The 20,692-nt window shown below is 44.3% G+C and overlaps 1 protein-coding gene across 1 annotated transcript in view; it reads left to right on the top strand.

Moving 5' to 3' along the window:
• Positions 1–685: 685 nt before the first annotated feature.
• The window catches only part of kat6a (K(lysine) acetyltransferase 6A), a 39,928-nt gene continuing 19,921 nt past the window's right edge, over positions 686–20,692 (top strand). Inside the window, exons 1-7 of the mRNA XM_061071992.1 lie at positions 686–789; positions 2,630–4,048; positions 16,295–16,403; positions 17,673–17,788; positions 18,903–18,984; positions 19,248–19,362; positions 20,337–20,650. Of these exons, the coding sequence (XP_060927975.1) occupies positions 3,383–4,048; positions 16,295–16,403; positions 17,673–17,788; positions 18,903–18,984; positions 19,248–19,362; positions 20,337–20,650 (1,402 nt within the window). The 5' untranslated portion in view covers positions 686–789; positions 2,630–3,382. The remainder of the gene's footprint in view (positions 790–2,629; positions 4,049–16,294; positions 16,404–17,672; positions 17,789–18,902; positions 18,985–19,247; positions 19,363–20,336; positions 20,651–20,692) is intronic.

Below are 20,692 nucleotides of genomic sequence, written 5' to 3'. Positions count from 1 at the left end.
AATTTAATGAAATGTAACAAAGTGGGTTGGCCGCAGACAGTTTACATAATCGCTTTCTTTGGTTGGGAGAGGATAATGCTCTGTCTCACAGTCTGGAGAGAGCAATGCATCGGCTCACTCTTCTGCATACACACATAATAACACCGGTTATCATGAGGTGTAACAGCTCCACAGCAGCGTCTGATAACCACGACTGGATCTGTGGCTCCAATACACTGCAGTGAGGAAGGGGATGTCTGCTTTGATCTTTAAATACCCTCTAACGCTAAGGCATGCTCATTGGCTTTGGTGTTTTTTTTTTTCTTCCCCATTTTTCATTATTAACAACTGTTGGGGGCAAAAAAATGCAGACGCTCCCTTGCATCTCCCTCATGTGGCTGTAGCAGCACAGCAGAGCGAGTGAGAACACCTCTGCTCCCTCTCTCTCTCTCTCCCTCCATCAACCATCTGTCCTTTTATTCCATCTCATGTCCTCCAGCAGTATCCACACCCCTCTCATAGCAACAGCACCCCACCTCCCTCCCTCCTTGCAGTGAATCTCTCCCCCCTTCCCTTCCCCTTCCCTTCCCCTTCCCCTGGCTCTTCGGCCCGCACCATGCAGACGCTCCCTGGGCCCAGCCTGACGGTTCGGTGTTCCCCCCTCCCCCACCAGCCGTGCTCCTGTTTCACTCAAAGATGGCGTCGGCTCTAGAGCCCCTGGTCTCTGCTGGCTGCATTTCGAGGCTTGTTGTTGTCTCCGTTTCGCCCGGTTTTGGCACCTTTTGCTCGGCGGCTCGTCACGATATCCCGGTGAGTAGAAGAAGCGGAAGCCGGACATGGAAGAGGGAGCGACGGGCTTGTTTTTGTTTCCAACACACGGCAACCGCTTTCTGCCGAGGTCTCTCTCTTCCCCCCTCCTCTGGCAAGGCAGAACCGGGACCAGCGAGGGTGTTTCTGGTTTGGGGTTGAACCGCTGAGAGGTGGAGGGAGAGAGGGGTACGGAGAGGAGGATGATAGCCGAGGTGGGTGGTGGGGGGCTCTGAGAGAGAGAGGGGAAGCCGAGGCCCTTTTAGCCACTTCGCTCCAGCGGCCTTGTCTCCAGCGCATCGCGGGCTGTGGCGGTACGTGGGAGGGCGGTTGTCGGCGTGGTGGTGTCCGCTTGCAGGACGCCTCCGAGCGGCCACGGGCTGCTGGCCGCCCCGGGGGGCTGCGGAGGGCGGGATGTGTGCTGCGGGGAATCCTCCGCCGCTTCCTTCTCGCAGAGATGGCCGTCTGCAAGTTGCATTGTGCCTTTTTTTTTTTTTTTTTTATACAAGGCCGCGATTTCAGGTTAATATCTGAATGTCATTCAAAATCATATTATTGGCCCCGGTCGCAGCGCCGTGGTGCTCGGTATTGCCCGGGTCTTCTTTTTGTGGCGGAGGTAGGGAATGCTGGGTTTGTCAGTGCACAGCCGCCGGCTAACCTATAGTTTCATGCTGTTTACATTTCGGGGTTAGCAAGTAACGTAAGTCACATAATGGCAACGTTAGCTCGGTGGCTAGCATGTGTCGCTAGCTCGCTAAACAACAGCAGTAAAGCGGGAAGGCTTGTTGTCGGACTCTTGGCGGCTTCACATCGCACCAGGGACCGCTAACAAGCAGGAAACAGTCCGGGGATGCGACTCTTATGTCCGCTTACATTTTTGAACCAGTGTCGAAGCTAATGTTTGCTAACAGTCTGTGTTTTGACTGCATCATGTTTACGTTAGCAACCCCAACTAGCCCCAGAGTCAACCTGCCAGTGCTGTTTCCAGGAAGATGTTTCCAAGATGTTTTGTTTACTCTTTTATTTCTCATAGTTTCAGTCATATTATGGCATGTATGTACAATTTCTAGTATTAACCAGTAGTTTTCTGGTCATACTTGTTTGTTGACAGTATTATGCCACACTGGCTGGTTGTGATAGTACAGTAATATTGCTGTAATAGGAAATCAAGCATGGTTACACACTAATCAGACAAGCCAGCTGTTTAGTGGTGTTGCTAAGATTTTTGCTCTTTTATTTCTCATAGTTTCCGTCATATTGTGGCATGTATGTACAATTTCTAGTAGTGTTTCTGGTCATACTTGTTTGTTGACAGTGTTATGCCACACTGGCTGCTTGTGATAGTACAGTAATATTACTGTAATAACAAATCAAGCATGGTTACACACTAATCAGACAAGCCAGCTGTTTAGTGGTGTTGCTGAGATTTTTACTCTTATTTCTCATAGTTTCTGTCATATTGTGGCATGTATGTACAATTTCTAGTAGTAACCACAGTTTTCCTGGTTATACTTGTTTGTTGACAGTATTGTGCCACACTGGCTGGTTGTGATAGTACAGTAATATTGCTGTAATAGGAAATCAAGCATGGTTACACACTAATCAGACAAGCCAGCTGTTTAGTGGTGTTGCTGAGATTTTTTTTGCTCCTCTTCTAGTATTCATTTATTATAGTAGTGCATGCCAAAGCCTTATTTGTGGATCTGTGTGAAGACACTGTAGCTTTTCCTCAAAAGCATGCACCCTCTTAGGTTCTCTGACCTAACACTGAACTTTGTTGCTGTACTTCCACTTTTATCTGCAACTTTTTCACCAACCTCTTTTCTTTGTGTGTTTCCTGCAGGATTTGTCAGCTACCGTGGTGCAATCGGCATGAAGGCGATCAGCCCTGGCTGCTCCCTCGGGTGAGATATCTGTTCCATCCCAGAGCTGAGAAGCCCAGAGCTGCTGGTTCAGAAGCAAAGAACAAGTGGAAGAGGAGGGGAACGTGAATCAACATCTCATGGATCGTCACTATTCGCAGGAAACATTTTTACTGTATCGCCCTCGCCATTATCATTGAAACACTAACTCCATGTCTCGGAGAAGATGAGCATCTTTCACTACACACTCTGAGAACTGGATAATTTAACAGCAGCCCAAAACTGACTGAACAGGTGTTGACGGACAAAGTGGGAAACACAACTTTTTATTTCTGAACACCCCTTTTAAAGATCTACTCTACGTTTGTCTGTGTACTGTTGGAGTTCGAGTTGCTAATAGACCTTTTGCTTCCTCCACGCCCCCTGCCTCTCGCCAAGGACCGTCGCCTGGCTGGGAGTGGGTGGAGGGTGAACGTGACTTTACCGGGTGGAAGCTTGGTTCAGTGGGTTTTTGCTATGGTTAGCTGCTCCCATTCGTGCTGCTCATACTCAGCTTCTGAGGGACTTTCTGTTCGACCCCAGGATAAGGGATAGTAAGCAGGGAGAGGGCAAAGAGGAGGAGGAGGCGGCGCTACGGCGCAGGCCAGGTATTTCCTCGCCTTACAGTCCCTATTGTTTGTCAGCTGCCATTGCAGTAAGGCCACACGGCCTCTGCACCTACCCAGGCTGCAGCCATGGTGAAACTGGCAAACCCAATGTACACCCAATGGATCCTAGAGGCCATCAAGAAGGTCAAGAAGCAGAAGCAGCGACCGTCAGAGGAGCGCATTTGCAATGCAGTCTCCATGTCCCATGGTCTGGACCGCAAAACGATTCTCGAGCAGCTAGAGCTCAGTGTCAAGGATGGAACAATCCTAAAGGTCACGAACAAAGGTCTAAACTCCTACAAGGACCCTGAAAACCCTGGACGCTTTGCTCTGCCCAAGTCTAAAGGTGGTGGCAGCTCTGAAAGAGGTGGGGGAGGTGGCAGCAGTAGTGGCTGTGGCAGCTCTCACTCCTACTCTGGGAAGAAACCGGGACTCGACTGGAACAAGCTGATCAAGCGGGCACTGGAGGGGCTCCATGAGCCTGGTGGCTCCAGCTTAAAGAACATTGAGCGCTTTCTTAAGTGCCAGGCTGATGTGGCGGCCTACTTGTCGGGCAGCGGCTCCATGGGGCCTGGCCTCTTCCACCAGCACCTGAGGGTGGCCTTGAAAAGGGCAGTGGCCCATGGACGTGTGGTTAAGCAGGGTCCAATGTTCCAGCTCGTCAGCCGCAGCAGCTCCCAGGACGATGGGACCGGAACAGTGTCACTGGGATCACTACCACCTGTACGGTTGATGCCTCACGAGAAAGACAAGGTAATGTCTGTGCACACAAACATAAAATTGGGCACATCTGATCAAAAGGTTACTGATCTTTGTTGAAAACAAAAGTTTGTATATATATGTATATACAACAGACATGTAAAAAAGTAATCAGGTGCCAAACACTTTGGTCTTGCAGTGTCAGACCTGTCCGATGAGATCACAGAGTTCCCGCTGAACCAACAACTGTGTCTGCGTTGTTATTGTGCCAAAAAGCTGGCATTCCCTCCAGTCCAAAAAGTGTGGAGCGATGGAGAGATAGTGAATGGATGTGTGATAAATATAGAAAACTAACGCTTCCTGGCTCCTTTTGCAGTAAACACCACACACATTCAACTTGCGTAATAAGTGCTGCGTGTCTAATTGGCCCTACAAGGCCATCATTTCCTATAGTACAGTAAGGTCTTAAAATACGTGGCTATCAGCTGGACGTTTTCATCTGGCATATGGTGTTGTGGTTTACAGTGGGCATATTGCAGAGTAATTTTAGAAGTAGCTGAGAAGAGCTGGGCAGCAGCTGTAAGATCAGACACATACCAGTGTGAGCATCTCTCCACAAATTGCAGTGTGTTTATTATGCTATCAATGTGTGTTCTGGGAAGACAGGCCAGGATGCAGGTTAGACATCACTGAAGCTGGTTAACATTGCATGTGTGAGAGCTATGGTCCAGCCAAGCAGGGCCAGAGTGATGCTGGGTGGGCGGCTGCTGGACCAGTGGATGAGGAGGAGGTCAGGGGAGAGAGAGTCACATGGCTTCCAGTCTCCTGCAGGGAGTGTGGACCAGCTGCTGGGCTGCTCCCTGTCAGTAGCTGTCAAGAGATGGGCGAAAGAAAGGAAGAAAGAAAGAAGGAAAGACAGAAACAATGACAGAAATAAAGAGAGGGAAAGGGAGGAGCAGAGACAAGCGAGTGAGAGTTGGTTTGTGTAGTGCTGCCAGAGGAAGAGGCCTGGATGACGCAAGCTTCAGACCTCTGTTTCCAGAAAGTGAGAGAGCGGCAGAGACGTAGAGGGAGAAGGGCGCGAGAGACAGAATGAGTTAGAGAGAGAAAGAGGGAGAGGCAGACATGCAGGCGACAGAAGAGAGCAGGAACACACCCACTTTTGTAACTTGATCACAGAGCGCAGCCGCCTGCTAACCTCTGGTTGTAAGGGCCAGGGACATGTTCATTCACAGACACACACACACACACACACACAATACTTACTGCCGCACACAAAGAAGGAAGCACAGTCCTTACCACAAACTATCCTGACTTGAGACCACACACACACACACCTACAGTAATGTATTTCTACAAGCCTATATATCTGCCAACCGTTTGGTCCACCAACAGGTCACATGTCACCCAGGTCACCAGACAGTCAGTGGGACAGTAGACTCGTCCTAAACACTGTTTTGACTGGCTGCTGGCTTTATCTGGCCCCTGTCTGGTCATGTCTTTGTGGCCACAGAACCCTCTGGTAAAGACACACACACACACACACACACACAGTAGGGTAGGATTAGCCTATAGAGCAGGCTGGAGTCACATGGGGTCTGCCTAACACAGTGACCTGCTTGGCTGCAGATGGTCCACCTATTAAGACAAACAGAGATCAGCCACTTCCTCATCTAGTTGCTCAGCTAATGACTGGCTGGCTTCCCCATATGAGTTAGATATAAAAACTCAAACAAAAGAATGGATGCCTTGGTGTCAAAGCTTGCTATGCCTTTACAAAGGTGAGTACAAATCCTTAAATTCAAAGCAAATGGGCAGAAAGCATTTTTTTAGTGATTCTCCTGTAAATTCCTCCATACTGCCCTAATCTAAGCTTATGAATGCATGGATAAGGTCGAAAACGTGTTTGTTTTTGAGGCTCCTCTCAGACCATAGAAAATCTGCTGCAGCAGTGAGGACGTTGACATTTGTATCTGGCATTCACACAAGCCTTTTTCACTCTTCTCTGCTCCTCCTTGTGATGTCTCTCCAGAGGAATCCGCCTTATTGCTGCTCAGTCAGGTGTGTTTTACACGTTGCTGTGTTCATGAAGCACATGCTCTTCTGTGCCTGTGCAAGTGGCACATGCATCAAAGAGATGGAGACTCTGCGCCAGGAAGACGGAGAAGGGTGTTGCATGATCTCTCTCGTCTGTTCCGTTCCCCTATCACTGGCGCGTCATTGCCATATCGCTCTGCATGATTGCTAACAGTTAAGATTTCCAGAGGGAAAGGGGGAGAGAGTGTTTGAAGGCTGAGGGGGTGGAGGAAAATAAAAACAAATGGATAAGCACAGGCTTTGACCCCATTGGCAGGGAGATTTGTGTTCTCAACCCACTGGTGTTTACGTCATTGCGCTCCATTCAAACGGGATCCCGGAACCTATTTCTGTCTCCCTGTCTCCCCCCCACTCACCCTCATAGGGTACCATTGCCAGGTCATGAAGGGGGAGTTGAATGGGGGAGCGAAGTCAACCAGGGGTCATGGATATATAGATGGCAAACCTCATTGCCTCCCTGAGCGCCCGTTAGCTGTGTGAGGATACAGCCATTAGGTGGGATGGGCTTGATGCCGAGCCTTTGTGTGTATATCCGTACACGTATTTAGTCGTCTGCAAGTGTGTGAGCGAGCGTGCATGCTGCTCCTTCTGTCATAATAGACAAGAGCAATCTCCCTGCCCTGCAGTTGCCCTCTCCTCAGCAGCTGGAGTGGGGTGAACCAGAGTTCTCCATGTCGACGTACAGTGTCATGGCTAGGATTCACGAAAAAAATGACTTGTTAACAACACACACACCATGTTGTGGTGATGTAAAACAAAATGCCATGGTGATTTCCCTCCAAAACATCCCATTGACCCTCTAACAGGATTAGCTAACGACAGCATCATGCAGATAATGGTCCGTCTGCTGGTAGTAGGTGTGTACCCGCTGCAGTACCTATTGCTTATTATGATCCGTAGTGGAGATATTTATCCACTGTAATTCATTCCTTTCAGCCGGTATTAAATCGACACCCACCTGTCTGGATAACATCACACACATCTGCCTCTCTGCTTGTGTTTGCTCAAGGTGAAGACATCATGTATCGTCTCTCAGGGGACCTTGCATACAAAATGTCCCCAGACATCGATTATATGCCTTGGGTCCAACCTGCCTCTTCATTTGTTTCCTCTGTGCTTCCATCCCCCTGCTCCTTGCTGCTCCATCATGTTATGTAGTCACAGGAGAGGATTTTGTGCCATTGCTTGATGAAGGGAAACAATCCCAGGGTTATAGTACTACACCACAGGAATGCCGGGAGAATGACTCAAGTTTGGAACCATGAAATGGACTCCATTGACTCTATTGTTAACTTTTCTTGAATTTGAGATTATGGATTGATCCATTTTGTAAAGGAGGAGGGGGAACTTGTATAACTGTGTCATTTCTGCCGCCCCATTTCCTTAACACTGGCATTCATTGTTTCCATTTTGTCAGAGCCCTGGCCTCAGTTGACCCATTATTAGTTCCTAAAGTCAAAAAAGCCGGGCTCCACTCTGATCACACCAGCTTTAACCTCAAACTGCACTGCCACCACAGGCTCAGTTCTTAATTGACATTTAGTGGTAAACTACACACCAGCAGAGAGATTGGAAAACTGTGGACCCTTCAAAATAATCCCAACAGAACTGCAACAGTTGGGCAGAACATTTTAATGCCAAATATTCAGTTTATCACCATCATATTCAGTTAATATGGTGGTAAAAACACCGTGAAAACATTTAATTATTGCCGCCCTATATCTAAACAAATCTTTTCTTCATTTCTCAGTTTTCCCTGCTGTGGTATATAGCCATGCAGATGCTTCTCATATATCTTCTCCCACCCAAAAAATGAGTCAGAATAAAAAGACCACCCGCAAGCATGCAGTCAAATAAGTTTGCCGTTGCTCAGATCGTCTGTGGTGCCGCCTCCTCTTTGGTTGAAAATTCAACAGGTGTTGTAAAGTTAGATAGTTGGTTTTTACTAATTCAACAAACTGCCTTACCTTTGTTCGTTACTTTGCCGTATACGCTGTAAACAAACAACACTTCAACACAGCGCTTCTCAGATGCTTTGCTATGTTTGTTTGCTCAGGACAGGTTTGTTTGCCAGTATCCTCCATTTGTATAGCCAAACACTGTAACATTAATGGCTTACTTATCTGATGGGTCAAGAAGCCAAACTGATTGTGAGCACCATCTGCTGTATTGTGATGTTCTGAAGCTGAACATGTTATTACAGTTTGAATATTCCACATTCCAATTCAATTTTGAAGCTCGACTAATAGTGACAGCCTTAGTATTACCATTTCCTCTTTTTTTTTTCATTAGATCTGTGTTTGATTGCCTTGCTTAGAAAAACCCAAAGTAAATACTGTCCAACATCGACCAAAGTTGGCAGCAGTCTGTCAGGCGCAGCATGCAACATTGTCTCATTTGGCATCAATGAAATCATGGCAGAGGCATTAACAGCAATTTCTCAGTCTGAAGTGTGATCATATTTTGGTTATTATAATAGAGCTGTGGGGAAACTTGACCGAAGATGGTCACCGTGTCTGCAGACCATGCAGAAATTAAATCACTGCAGAAGGGAGCAAGTGTTGCTGAAATCAAGGCAACTTCCAGCTTTATTCATGAAAATATGGTTTCTCTGTTTAACTTGCTAATAGCCTGTTAGTGATTTAAAGAGTCAGTGCTGCCTGCTTTTGTAAAAACACATTGTTGGAGTGGTGCTTCTGTTTGTGCCATTTGTCTGCAGACTATCCTCCCACACATGTACAAGTTACACAGCTCATTTAAAATCAACAGTCTTTGAAATGGTTCTTTAAGTGTTCAAGCACGAGAAACACTGTAGACTCGTATATTTATGTCTGTGGCTCTTTGCATTTGTGAAGTAGTTCAATAAGGCTGGGTATCGCCACTGATTTCCCAAATCGATCTGATTAGATTCAATATTGATTCAGTATGGCATATTTCACTGTACAATACAATTTTCTTGAATATGAGAGAGATTCTCAGAACTGAAGCTGTAAACTGTGCCAGGAAACCTCTAATTTGCAGCATAATTTCAAATATTAATGTATGCCGGTCACAATACCACATTTGTTGGTTAATGCCTGTATTCAGAAATTATTGTGATAAATTATCTTATTGTAAAAACATGTCATGGCAACTGATATTATATTATAGCATAATAACAATTGTGCTTACAAAGAGCAATGAACTTCTCTTAATTCTTAAGAATAATCTGACATTTGAACACACATGAATAAAAAAAAAACACACAACCAACATAATATATATAACTTACTCTTTAATACATATCATGCTTTTGGCACAGGATATATGTAACCAGTTCGGTAAACAGGATGGGATGATTATGATCGTATTATGTTAGTATTCTAGTGTTTCCTCTAGTAGTGAGTGTGTCTGCTCATTGCTCCTCACACACAAACAGACAAATCACATTTGTTTAGTTGTGTATCGATGGTGTCGAATCATTAAATCCGGATCGTAACGGTTGCTTTAACCCCGATGCCCTGGCTGAGCGAGTGTGGAGGGAGGACACGGCAAACTCCGGCACTAAACAAACCAACTGCTGCTTCTACCCTGATAATGAAGCATGGCCGCTGATCATTGTGCAGCGCGGGTTCGTAATAGAAACCATGAATTTTTACCTTTTTTTTGCCACTGTTCTTCAACAAATGGGACACACTCTCTTTGTTGTTATCCGACTCTGCCCCTCATATATCTGCTTCACTGTCTGTGTCGCTCTGTGAGTGTGGGCGGGGCCTGTCTGAGTGTAAACTCCGTCTCGTCCGTCTCAAGACAAAGATATGAGATGAGAGAAGTAACTCGCTAGCTTGCTATCATTTCATATATATATTAAAATATCTATTCCTCCTTTATATTCAGGCCATAAGACTTTTAAACTCCTCTGAACTGCAATAACTCCACCAAACCAGCACCCTGGAATATTTGCATATTTGCACCAGCACCATTATAAGCATATTTGCATATTTGCACTACTGCACAAATTGAACATTCATCTGTAAAGATATATATTTAGATATATATATTTTATTTTCTATTTAAAATTTTTGATATTCTATTTTATTGTTCTTCTATTTTATTCTTTTTTATTCTATTTTATACTATTTCCATTTTTATTTTATTTTTTTGGGTTGAAATTACTGAGCATTGCTTAAAGAGAGCCTGTGACCCAAGTATTTCATTGACAGTGACTGCTTCATGTTATCTCTGTTCATTTGACAATAAAAATCTTGAATCTTATATGAATCAATATCGGATCATTAAGATCGATATTAAGATCGTTATTTTAACCCAGCGCTGTTGTTTGGTAACTATAAGTTGTGCATTGAGACATTGCATTTACTCCAATGCAACACATTCGGTTGACTGTGAGACGCTGCTTCACCTCTTAATAGAAACAACATTAGCAGTGGTGTCGAAGCCCAGGGCAAGCAGCTACCAAGAGCCCACCAGTGGCTTTGATGTGAATGGCATTTGGCAGGAGAAGAGGAGCTGTGTGAGGCCTCGCGTATGGCCAACATCACCATCGGCCCACCAATGTGTTGAGCAGCTGTGGAAGTGACGGCTGGAGCGTGGCCAGCCCCCTGCTCCGTTTGATACAGTGATTTAGCTTTGTGCTCCCTGGCTAACCTCCTCTTTAATGGAGGGTGATGCTTGGCTGAAGGTAGGGCATGCTGGCACAACAGAGAGTCCTCCTCTGGCTCTTGTAGATGTCACATTTACACCAGTTAATTCCAAGCGCTCGAGGGATCTCCCGATTTGAAACGCCACGCGGTCTCCTATCGGTTAGCTGTTGTCAATCGAGCATTCATGCGTTTGTGTTTGTGTGCTCTTGAAATGAAAGTGAAACCATAGCGTGTCAAGGTGTGTCTCGTGACTGCTATCCCTCAGTGCATGTAATGACTTTTGGAACAAGTGCGTGTGCGTGTTTGTGCGCTGTCTCTGCTTGCGCGGCGTGTCCTGTAACAGTGATCAATGAGTTTGTGTTAGAGTTGGGGGCCGCCATAAGGATCTGTAGTGGTGGTGGTGGTGGGGGTGTGTTGCTGAGATTGGGCTCCCATATTAATGAGATCCTTGACTTGAGACGAGACAAGGACAACAGTAAAGCTTTCTCCTCTTTCTCTCCTTTCCTAATGCTTTTTATCCTTTCTTTCCTCCTCCATTTCTGCTTCTCCTTTTCGTCCTTCCTCTGTTGTTCTCTTCTTCACGTCTCAGTCTTCTGTCCTCTGGCTCTGGATAACATAAGTCAGTATATAAGGGGGTTCCAGGCTACCTGTAGTGGTCTGTAACCTATTACCTGCATTTGCCCCCCCCCCACCCCTTGCACATAATTTATAATTTATAATTTATATATTATTGGCACTATCACCAATCTCTGCACCTAAGCACCCAGATGCCCATAACTCTGTTACTGTATATGTTTTTATTCTATTTTATTCCATTTTGTTATATATTGTTTTTATATTGTTGTTTTATGTTCAGTGCACCAATGACACCAAGTCAATTTCCTGTATGTGCAAATATACTTGGCAAATAAAAGAATTCTGATTCTGATTTACATGGTCTCAGAAAATAGTACATGTTGCCTCAAGTATTAGTTTCAGCTTCTCGAAAATTACCTGAAGAATTAGGTAAACACTGGAGCACGGTGCTACATGATATGCAGTTGTTGTGCTCAAGTAACATAAACCAATGGTGGGTGTGTCAGCTGGGCTGCACTATTGTACCTTCACCTGTTTGTGGCTAGGCGTGTATTTATAGAGGAACCCGTAACTTGTAATACATGTTATTATGGACTTAAGGTGGCATGTCAAGTCCATCTAGTAAAATCAGCTAGTAGCCAACAGGTGCCATGAGGTGTGGCCTTGGCTCAGAACAACATTTTGTTCCCGAATCCTGCTTAGGTTTGGCAAAAGAAGAAGAACACATGCCAAAAGATGAACATACAGGCTTAAAATAGACACTCACACATCCGCACACATTTCTAGTGAAATGTCGGCCCTGTCGACGCCCAACTCAAGCGGCCAGTAGAAGTGAGAGATTTCTAGAGTGCTGTCACAGTGCAAGAGCAGACCTGGCAGCCAGCTGAGGAAGCTGGCGGAGGTAGAAAAGCCTGAAAAGGGGGAGGAAAACCAGCTCTTGGGAGGAATTTGAGGATTGTGTTTCACTGTTCCAATTTCCCTGTCGTGGAGGGAGGATTAGCTTTTCATTTTTTTAGTATCTGTTGTGGATTAATTTACAGTGGCAGCCAGTAACTGAAGCTTCACTGTAACACGCATCTCTATACAAGGTGTGTGATTTGTGTTAAAGGCGACGCTCACTCTCAGCTCTAGTTTACTCGAGCGTTCTCAGGGTGAGTGGGAGCAGTTCACCTCTTCTGGAGAGGAAGGGGTTAAGCGTCAGGAATGATTGAGGTGTTGGCCGCACGCAGGCTGCTCGGAGGACGGCTGCTGCAGATTTTCTCCAATTTTTTATGTTTCCCATTTCCTTAGCTCTTTCATCCTCTGAATTCTTGTTTTTGTCCTCGCTTTGCCTTTTTTCATACCGTCCTCCTCCTCCTCCCCCTCCTCCTCCTCTTCCTCTCTTTCTAGTTGCTGTCTTCTAGTTCTCTTCAGTGACTTTGTTGGCCAATACAGCTATTTTCATCGTAAAACCTTGTAGCGTTATCCAGTACACAATCACCGTTTCATATTATCCTCACCCGTGAAAAAATGGTTTCAGAAAATGGAGAGAGAGCTAGCGAGGCTCTATCTTCTTCTCACCTGCATGTCTCTCCCTATCTACCTCTCTCTTCACCACTGATTCTTTACAACCCTTTCTTTTTCTCCATTTACCTCTTTCTTACTCATACCTCTTTTGTTTCTCCCTTTCTGTCTCTGCTGTGTTTTGTGGGTGGGTAAGGTGTAGCGAGGGGCTGCTGGAAGTATCCTGAGTTAGAAGGAAATGAACCCAATAAATCAAGCTCTTGTCCCTGTCTCTTCCCTGCCAGGACCCGGTGCCTGCCCAGCTCTCTGCAGCTACGTGCATTTACACTCACGCTGTCCAGCAGGAAACCTCCGAACACCAATTTCACTGAATGTCATGGTGTTGTTTCCTCCCCCCCATGTTAAATAAAGGATATGGTCCTTTGTGGGTTGGGAGAGATGTTATGACCTTGGCTGTTAGAAAGCCTTTTTTCACGGTTTTGCAGATTACATCACTATGTACAGATTAGTGATTTTTTTTTCTTTCTCCAGCAATTCATCGCAGTTGCCACGGACGTGCTTGAGAATAAGCTGTTCCTCTTAAGAGGCCTTTTCCTTTGTAATTGTTCGGTCTGTAAATTCATAGTAACTTGTGATAGACGTTATGCAAGTATGAGTGTATGTCAATGAAAAAATGTTATTGGAGTTTTTACTACAAAACATTTTTTACATTGGTCGTATCTGCCTCCTTCAATACCACATATTATCACAGGCAGTCTAAATGTCTGTGCTCACTAGTGGTTAGCTACTACAAGATACAGCCTCATAAAGGATTTTGAGCATATGAATTGGGTCTGACTCGACTGCTCGAAGCGTAGACTGTTGCCATGGTAATCAATGTCCAAATAAGTTTTTTAATTTTAAATGATGTGTATTATCACGAAAATTCCTCAAACAACAATGGCAACATGTTGAAAACGTCAAACATCTGGATTAACATCCAAATTTGTGAAGATGGCTGCTGAACAGTCGAGTCCCAGAGAAATGTGGCAAATCATGAATCTGAGTTTGACCATTCACCTGAAAACTCTGAACCTGCCTTCAGACATGCATTGATCTCCGGCTAGTCTCTTATCAGTAGTATGGGAGAACACAAATGTCTGAGTCTACCCCGGAGTTTGCTCTTCAGCTCCCTTGTAAAACCTTGAGAATCTCAGAGTGAGCCCATCTGAGAATACAGCAGGATTATGTCTGGAGATTCACCGACAGGGAGTGGGTGCATTGATTGCATTTCTAACATGCAATGAATACAAAACTGCAAATATCTCTATTTTTTAATACAAGCCAACAAATTTGTCAAGAACGAGATTCAAGAGCTTTTTTGTGATATGGGCCAATGCCAGTGTGGATTTGTTGTTAATAAAAACACTTGCCACCTGCATTCTCTACCCAGGCCCCACCACTTGCCCGTATGATCCAGATATTTTCTCGCAGTCTCCTCCTGTGTTCTCCATATGTGAAAGACAAACTCAGTTCATGTCTGAAAATGACCTAAGCAGTAGCTTAGCTGTCTTGCATCTGTTAAATGCTGAATGTTAACGTAAGTATAATGTTGAAGTCTGATTTCTGGCCTTGTCTCTGCTTGACTGTGACTCATCAGCAGTTTTTGTGTTCTGCCACAGGTTCTGATAGTTTGATGTCTGGATGCGAATCCCCCCCCCCCTTCAGGACATTGTTGTTTTAACCTATTTGGCGTTTGTCGTCTCACATATAATCTCTTGCAGATTTTCCTGCAGTCATGTCACCCACTGTCTTCAGTGAAGTGCCACAATGAAGCATCTCTACACCATGATGCTACCATGATGCAACCATGCATTAACGTAATTGTTGTTTATTCCTATATTTATTCTTTAGTGTATTTTTTTTTCAGTTATGACTGTCAAACTAGATATTGTATATACATTTCCTGTATGTATTTGTTTTTCAAGTGGTTTAAACTGAGCCAGGTCATACAACAATGATGGTAGTCATCACCTCCACACAGGGTCAGTAGTGAAAAGCTGTTAAATTACATTATATGAAGACTTTTATCAGATCCTTACTCAATATCAGCCCATGTTCACAGTCCAGCTATCGGAATCAGTATTGGGAAGTGAAAAATAGTATCGGAACATCTCTAGGTCTTTGTCACCACATCATTATTGTTGCTCATAAATTATATGCGATTGACATCGGTTGAACCTCCCAGATACGAGTGTATTTAAAGTTAAACTATTCTGGATCTACTTGATTACACACAGATGTTTTTCATTCACCAGAGCATGTGGCTTCTAAAAACAATTTACCGTACCCGTGTTAAAAAGCTAAGCAGTAGGTTACCTGAGCTGTAATTATTTAGCATTTAAAATTTGTGCTTGCATCAATTTATAAAGGGATATTTTTTATCACTATAACTGTCGTAAAATCAAAATTACACCCATGGAAATTTGGGAATTGTTAAACAAAATTTGATAAAGGTCAAAACTTTTATAGGCATCGTAAATCAGTGTAAAGTATTTTCTCCTTTTTCAAGTTCTGACATTTGAAGCTACTAAAATTAATTTGTATTCACAACATTTATGTGAGCTGTAAATATACCAGCCAAAGCTATAAAGATTTCTATGGTTAAAGGAACAGCAATACAAATTCAACTTACTTATATCTGTGCTCTGTAGTAAACAAAAATGTGCTTGCAGGAAATGACTTGTGGTTTAGTGTGAGGTAGCACCACTTCCTCTTAAAGCTGCCAGGCTTCAGAAACTTTCAAGATTTGCCCTCAGGGGGGCCTCCTTGTGGGTTGGTGTCTGTGTGAAGTGCACCTGTGCTGCTTCAGGATGATGTGATTTTTAAAGCTTTACTGTTCACACAAGTCTTACTTGATGTCTTTATAAACACGTTAAGTGGTATCCAGCCTTTTGTCGTCGTGGACACAAACCTGGCTAAGGGGTGTGCTTTTATACATTTCAGATAATGTTTGTTTTGCATCTTATCACACACCTGCTGACACAGAGTGGCTTTTCAGGGACACGTTAAAAGATTTATGCAGCCCCGGAACTGGAAGACTCAAAATTGGGACATGCTGCGACTCCTCAGTCTGTACAACCAGAAGCAGCGAGTTACAGCCTTTGATCAAACAGCTCAGGATCCGGCAAGAGGCGCTGGCACATAATGGCAGACTCTAACATGACACTGTCACATAAATTATACAAGCTCAGTCATCGCAGTAACTCTGATTCTCTTTATTATCCTGAACCCTCTGCTCACAGATCCCAGGCTCCATGGTGTCATTGTCGTTTTCAGTCTGCTGTTAGCTTGTTAATACACACAGCCGCAGTCCTCCGCTGTGGCAGGACACACAAGGCCACTTTGTTGTTCTCATTTGTACAATGAAGCTGTTAAATTGTCCGTCAGTCTAAACTTGTCCCCCCCTCTCTCTCTCTCTCTCTTCTGCTCTGTCCCTCACCAGCCTGTGGCAGAGCCCATCCCAATCTGCAGCTTCTGCTTGGGCACCAAGGAGCAGAACCGCGACAAGAAGCCAGAGGAGCTCATCTCCTGCGCTGACTGTGGCAACAGTGGTAAGTGTGAATTTTGGACAAGTGAAATGTGAACTTCTTTTAAAAGGATCTTGCCACCAGCCCGGTCGGTGACATGGTCATACTCTACTAGTACATACTCAGGTAGAAAATAAGAACACAGACGTCATTTTAGGAAGATTGCCCACCTATCTCTGTCCTTTGATGTGTGTCCGTCTGCGTCTTCAAATGTCATTTCAGCTACGTTCATCTCTTCCTCTTCAAGTAACATTTCTTTTATCTCTTGCTCGTGCTGGTTACACGTGAAATTCCTTTTTCACTGCCTTCATGGCTTACTCTGCAGCAGACAGTTTACAACAGCTTTTACTTCAGCTTCAGTCAACATTTACTCTCCACATACACTTGAGCTTCATTCAGTGCTCACTCTTAAAGGAAGGATTGGTGAGTTGTTCCTGAAACATGAGTTATCTTATCTGTTAAAATGCTCTTCATGTCCCAACAGCAATCAATAAAGTCATCTGAAATAAGGAAAGAAGCTTGTGTCTGTGACACTTGCAGGATTGTTATCAACATAACAAACCATTTAATTCAGACTGAATGAAATTGATACAGAGACATACACTGTTGAAACAGAGACGATTTGAGAGTCGGCTTCTAGCGTATTTTTTGGGGGGCCGGGTTTTGATGTATGGGCTGATCGGAGGGGGTGGGGTCTATCCGTTGCATATTGCAGCCTGTTGTTGCTTGTTGTTGCAGGATTGACAACCATAGTTAAACTAGCTTGAACGTCTTTTCCATCTTCCATTTCAAATGATAAGTCTTTATGGTAGTCCTGTCTTTCATTTCACTGCTTAAACTGACACCTGATAAAAAAAAACAGAGTGATTGAATACACACATACTGGTATTAGTTTGCGTTCAGTATATTTTAGATACAATTGATTCCCTGTAAAGTCTTTTTTCTCAGCCAGGAGTTGTAGTATTCATACAAAGGCCTGACTTTGCCTGGTGAAAGCAGAGGACAGATTGTTCTTTCCTCAGCGGGTTTCTTTCCCAGACAAGGCTGTCTTGTTTGCTCTTCCTCAAACAGAGCAGAAGCACAGCTCTGACAGATTGTCATTTATGTTTGAACAATCTCTTTGCAGCCAGGTTTGATTCAGTGAGGGCTTTAATTCCAAAAGGAGCCTTTTTTTTCTCTCTCCTACGGATGATGTAAGTGGGTCACAGCTGTCAGTCAGCAATGCCGGGGAAAAAAATTCTAAAGTTGATTCACTTGTTTTTCTTTTTTGTCTGCCTGTCTGTCTACCTGCAGGCCACCCGTCCTGTCTCAAGTTCTCCCCAGAGCTCACAGCGCGTGTCAAGGCTCTGTGGTGGCAGTGCATCGAATGCAAGACTTGCAGCAGCTGTCAGGATCAAGGAAAGAATGCGGTGAGTGGATGAGCGAATATGGCGGCCTGGCAGCCAAACGGCGTCTGTGAACGCTCTCTTTTGCTCAAGTGCCAGATAGGGATGCAGTTAGACATCTCTGTGGTCCTGGAATTGAGCTATTTTAGTCAGGCTTGGTATGATTCCTCTTTCCTCTTTCTTGTCAAGTTTGAATTCATTGTTATTCAAATTCTTGCAGGGACAGTTATCCATGAGACAAAATGCACAATGTATAAAGACTCACAATGTTGACATCCATAATGTAATTGGAGAAAAGAGTCAGTCAGGGTTGATTATATCCAAGTATTGTTAATTTGTAATCTTTTTATTTTTAATTAAAAAAATTAAAACTAGGAGGACTCTCAGTAGAGCACATACCTCCGCCAAGGATGAATAGCTCCCTTGCGTTACCAAATTGCACACACTCATCAGCTTCATTCACTCATGCACTGAACTCTGCAGTTCCTCCGTATTTTTTCTGGAGGAGGAACAAATGTCAAGAGTGAGACGCTTCGCAGTTTCTGTGTGTCGTAAACAAAAATCATGTGATCTCCGCAGAAGTGTTAATAAGTCACTTCCTGCCGCTGCCCTCGGCTGCTCAACCTCTCGCCTGAAAAATGCGGATAATTTGATGCACTTGTGAACTGCATCAAATGTGCACAGAACCTCTTGCTGGGTCGTGCATGTGTGAAGGGCAAACTGCGGGTAAACTCCACAAACGACTATGAGTTATTCCCTGGGAAATCTGTGAATAAACACCCTATCTCACAATATTAAAGAAAGGCGTAAAAAACAGAATCCGACCCCTGATCAGGATCCACATCCAAATTTTAAGGATTTGTCCCTGGCTCATACCACATCCTGACATGTTTTGTGGCAATTTGTCCAGTAGATTTTGTGATTTTGTGTAATGCTACAAACCAACAAACACATGCTGATGAACGAGTTTTGACCAGTGGTTTTATTTTCAGTCAGAGTGATGACTGACACATAGTAACATTTTAGTTCATTATTTTGTTATAGCGTAAAGTAGATCACCCTTGAATCAGGTCACTGAGACTCACCCTGTATAAAAACCTTTGATAATCATCAACACTTGTGTGTCTGTGCCGTACAGGACAACATGTTGTTCTGCGACTCCTGTGACAGGGGGTTCCACATGGAGTGCTGTGATCCTCCCCTCACGCGGATGCCAAAAGGTAAATAAACAGAACTGCTCTTTTAACTCATAACCGCCACATGAAGTCCACCTGTATCTGTCCAACCTTTCATGTACATACATGATCGTCATAGTCAAAGAAAATGATTAAACATATTTTGAGTTGTTGGTGCCAATGAACTCTATTGAAACATCCAATGCTTCTCTTGGATACATCCCAGTGTTAGTATCTGCACTGAAGCCTGTCGTGTCTAATCCACCCCAGTGAATGTGAACCTGTCTCTTTTTCTCTCCGTTTCTCAGGCATGTGGATTTGTCAAATCTGCCAACCCAGGAAAAAGGGAAAGACGCTTTTACATGAAAAGGCAGCACAAATCAAACGGCGCTACAGTGCACCGCTGGGACGGCCCAAGAACAGGTAAAGAACTGCTTTAGCTCATGGTTACTTCTCCAGTGTCAGTACGATGGGGAGCTTTATTCTCCAGACTGCGCTTACAGACGTGTTTTCCTTTTATTGCGATTTATTTTCTCTGCCTGTTTCATTGTATAATGTGTCTTAAAAAAACAATGTGCAGGGTTAATTTCTGTTCCAGTATTTACAGCAGTGTTTCACATTAATTACCTAGACATGCAGTTCTCAGCAGGCTGGCAGACCTGGGCATAACACCTGCCACCTGTCCTCACTGTGAGGCTGTCACTCTGCTTTGCATGAGAGCACACTGCATGTGTGTTTGCTGGACAATTACAATAATCAACCTACACTGGCCTGAACCTTCCCCTCAAGCAGCTACTGCCACAGACTGAATCTAAGTGTGCGTTCACGTGCTCACAAGAAGGTTCCATTCCCCAGGTTGAGATGCTGTAGTTATGACTTCATTGTGTTAATTTGCAATGAAGGCAAGAGGTGGAAAAAGAAAATAAAATGCGTTGCATTTGTGTTAAGAGCATTTCAACAACACCTTGATGCATTTGCCTAATATTTACATGGTGACAAAGAGCAAAGGATAAAGTTGGACTGACATATTAATAATTTAAAACATTTGCACATTAGCCATTATAATATCTGAACAGAATAGACGGTGGTGCTCTGTGCTTATGAGAGATGGATGTACAGTTGGCAAGAGACAAAAATGTAACATTTGACAAGTTCATATTAGTAACTATTTAAAGCTGATTTTAAAATTGTACAAACCGGTTTATAAGTAATGTCAGTAATTGTATTGTTCTTCCTTGAGATGACATTCACATGAATTTTACTAGTCAGGAACAAATTTCTGATTGTTCTGAGACCAAATGAACAGCTTAAGTTCAGTGGGATACATTGAACGGTACATATGTAGTTCCACAGACTGGACTTACTGTGCTTAACCATACTCCTTTACTCCTCATCAGGCCCGGGCGGCCCTTCAAGAAACTTGGGCGTGGTCGGCGGAAGCGTTCGGTCTCGGCCAACTCGTCCTCCAGCTCCTCCTGCGAAGGTTACCCCGGGGACGATCGGCTGCTCTTTTCGATGCGGGACGACGACGACCTTTCACAGAGCGGCCTGCGCTTCAATAACAAGACCAAGGGCCTCATCGACGCCCTCACAAAGTTCTTCACACCGTCACCCGAGGGCCGCAAGGCACGACAGGAAGTGGTGGACTACTCCCAGCAGTGCCGCATCCGTAAGAAAGCCAATCGCAAGGGAGAAGGAGATGACAGGGGGGGTAAATATTAGTTTTGTTCATCTGCTTATATACACAAAGGGG

Source organism: Limanda limanda, chromosome 5, assembly GCF_963576545.1.
Source record: "Limanda limanda chromosome 5, fLimLim1.1, whole genome shotgun sequence".
NCBI lineage: Eukaryota > Metazoa > Chordata > Actinopteri > Pleuronectiformes > Pleuronectidae > Limanda > Limanda limanda.
This window is presented reverse-complemented; position numbering and strand designations above follow the sequence as displayed.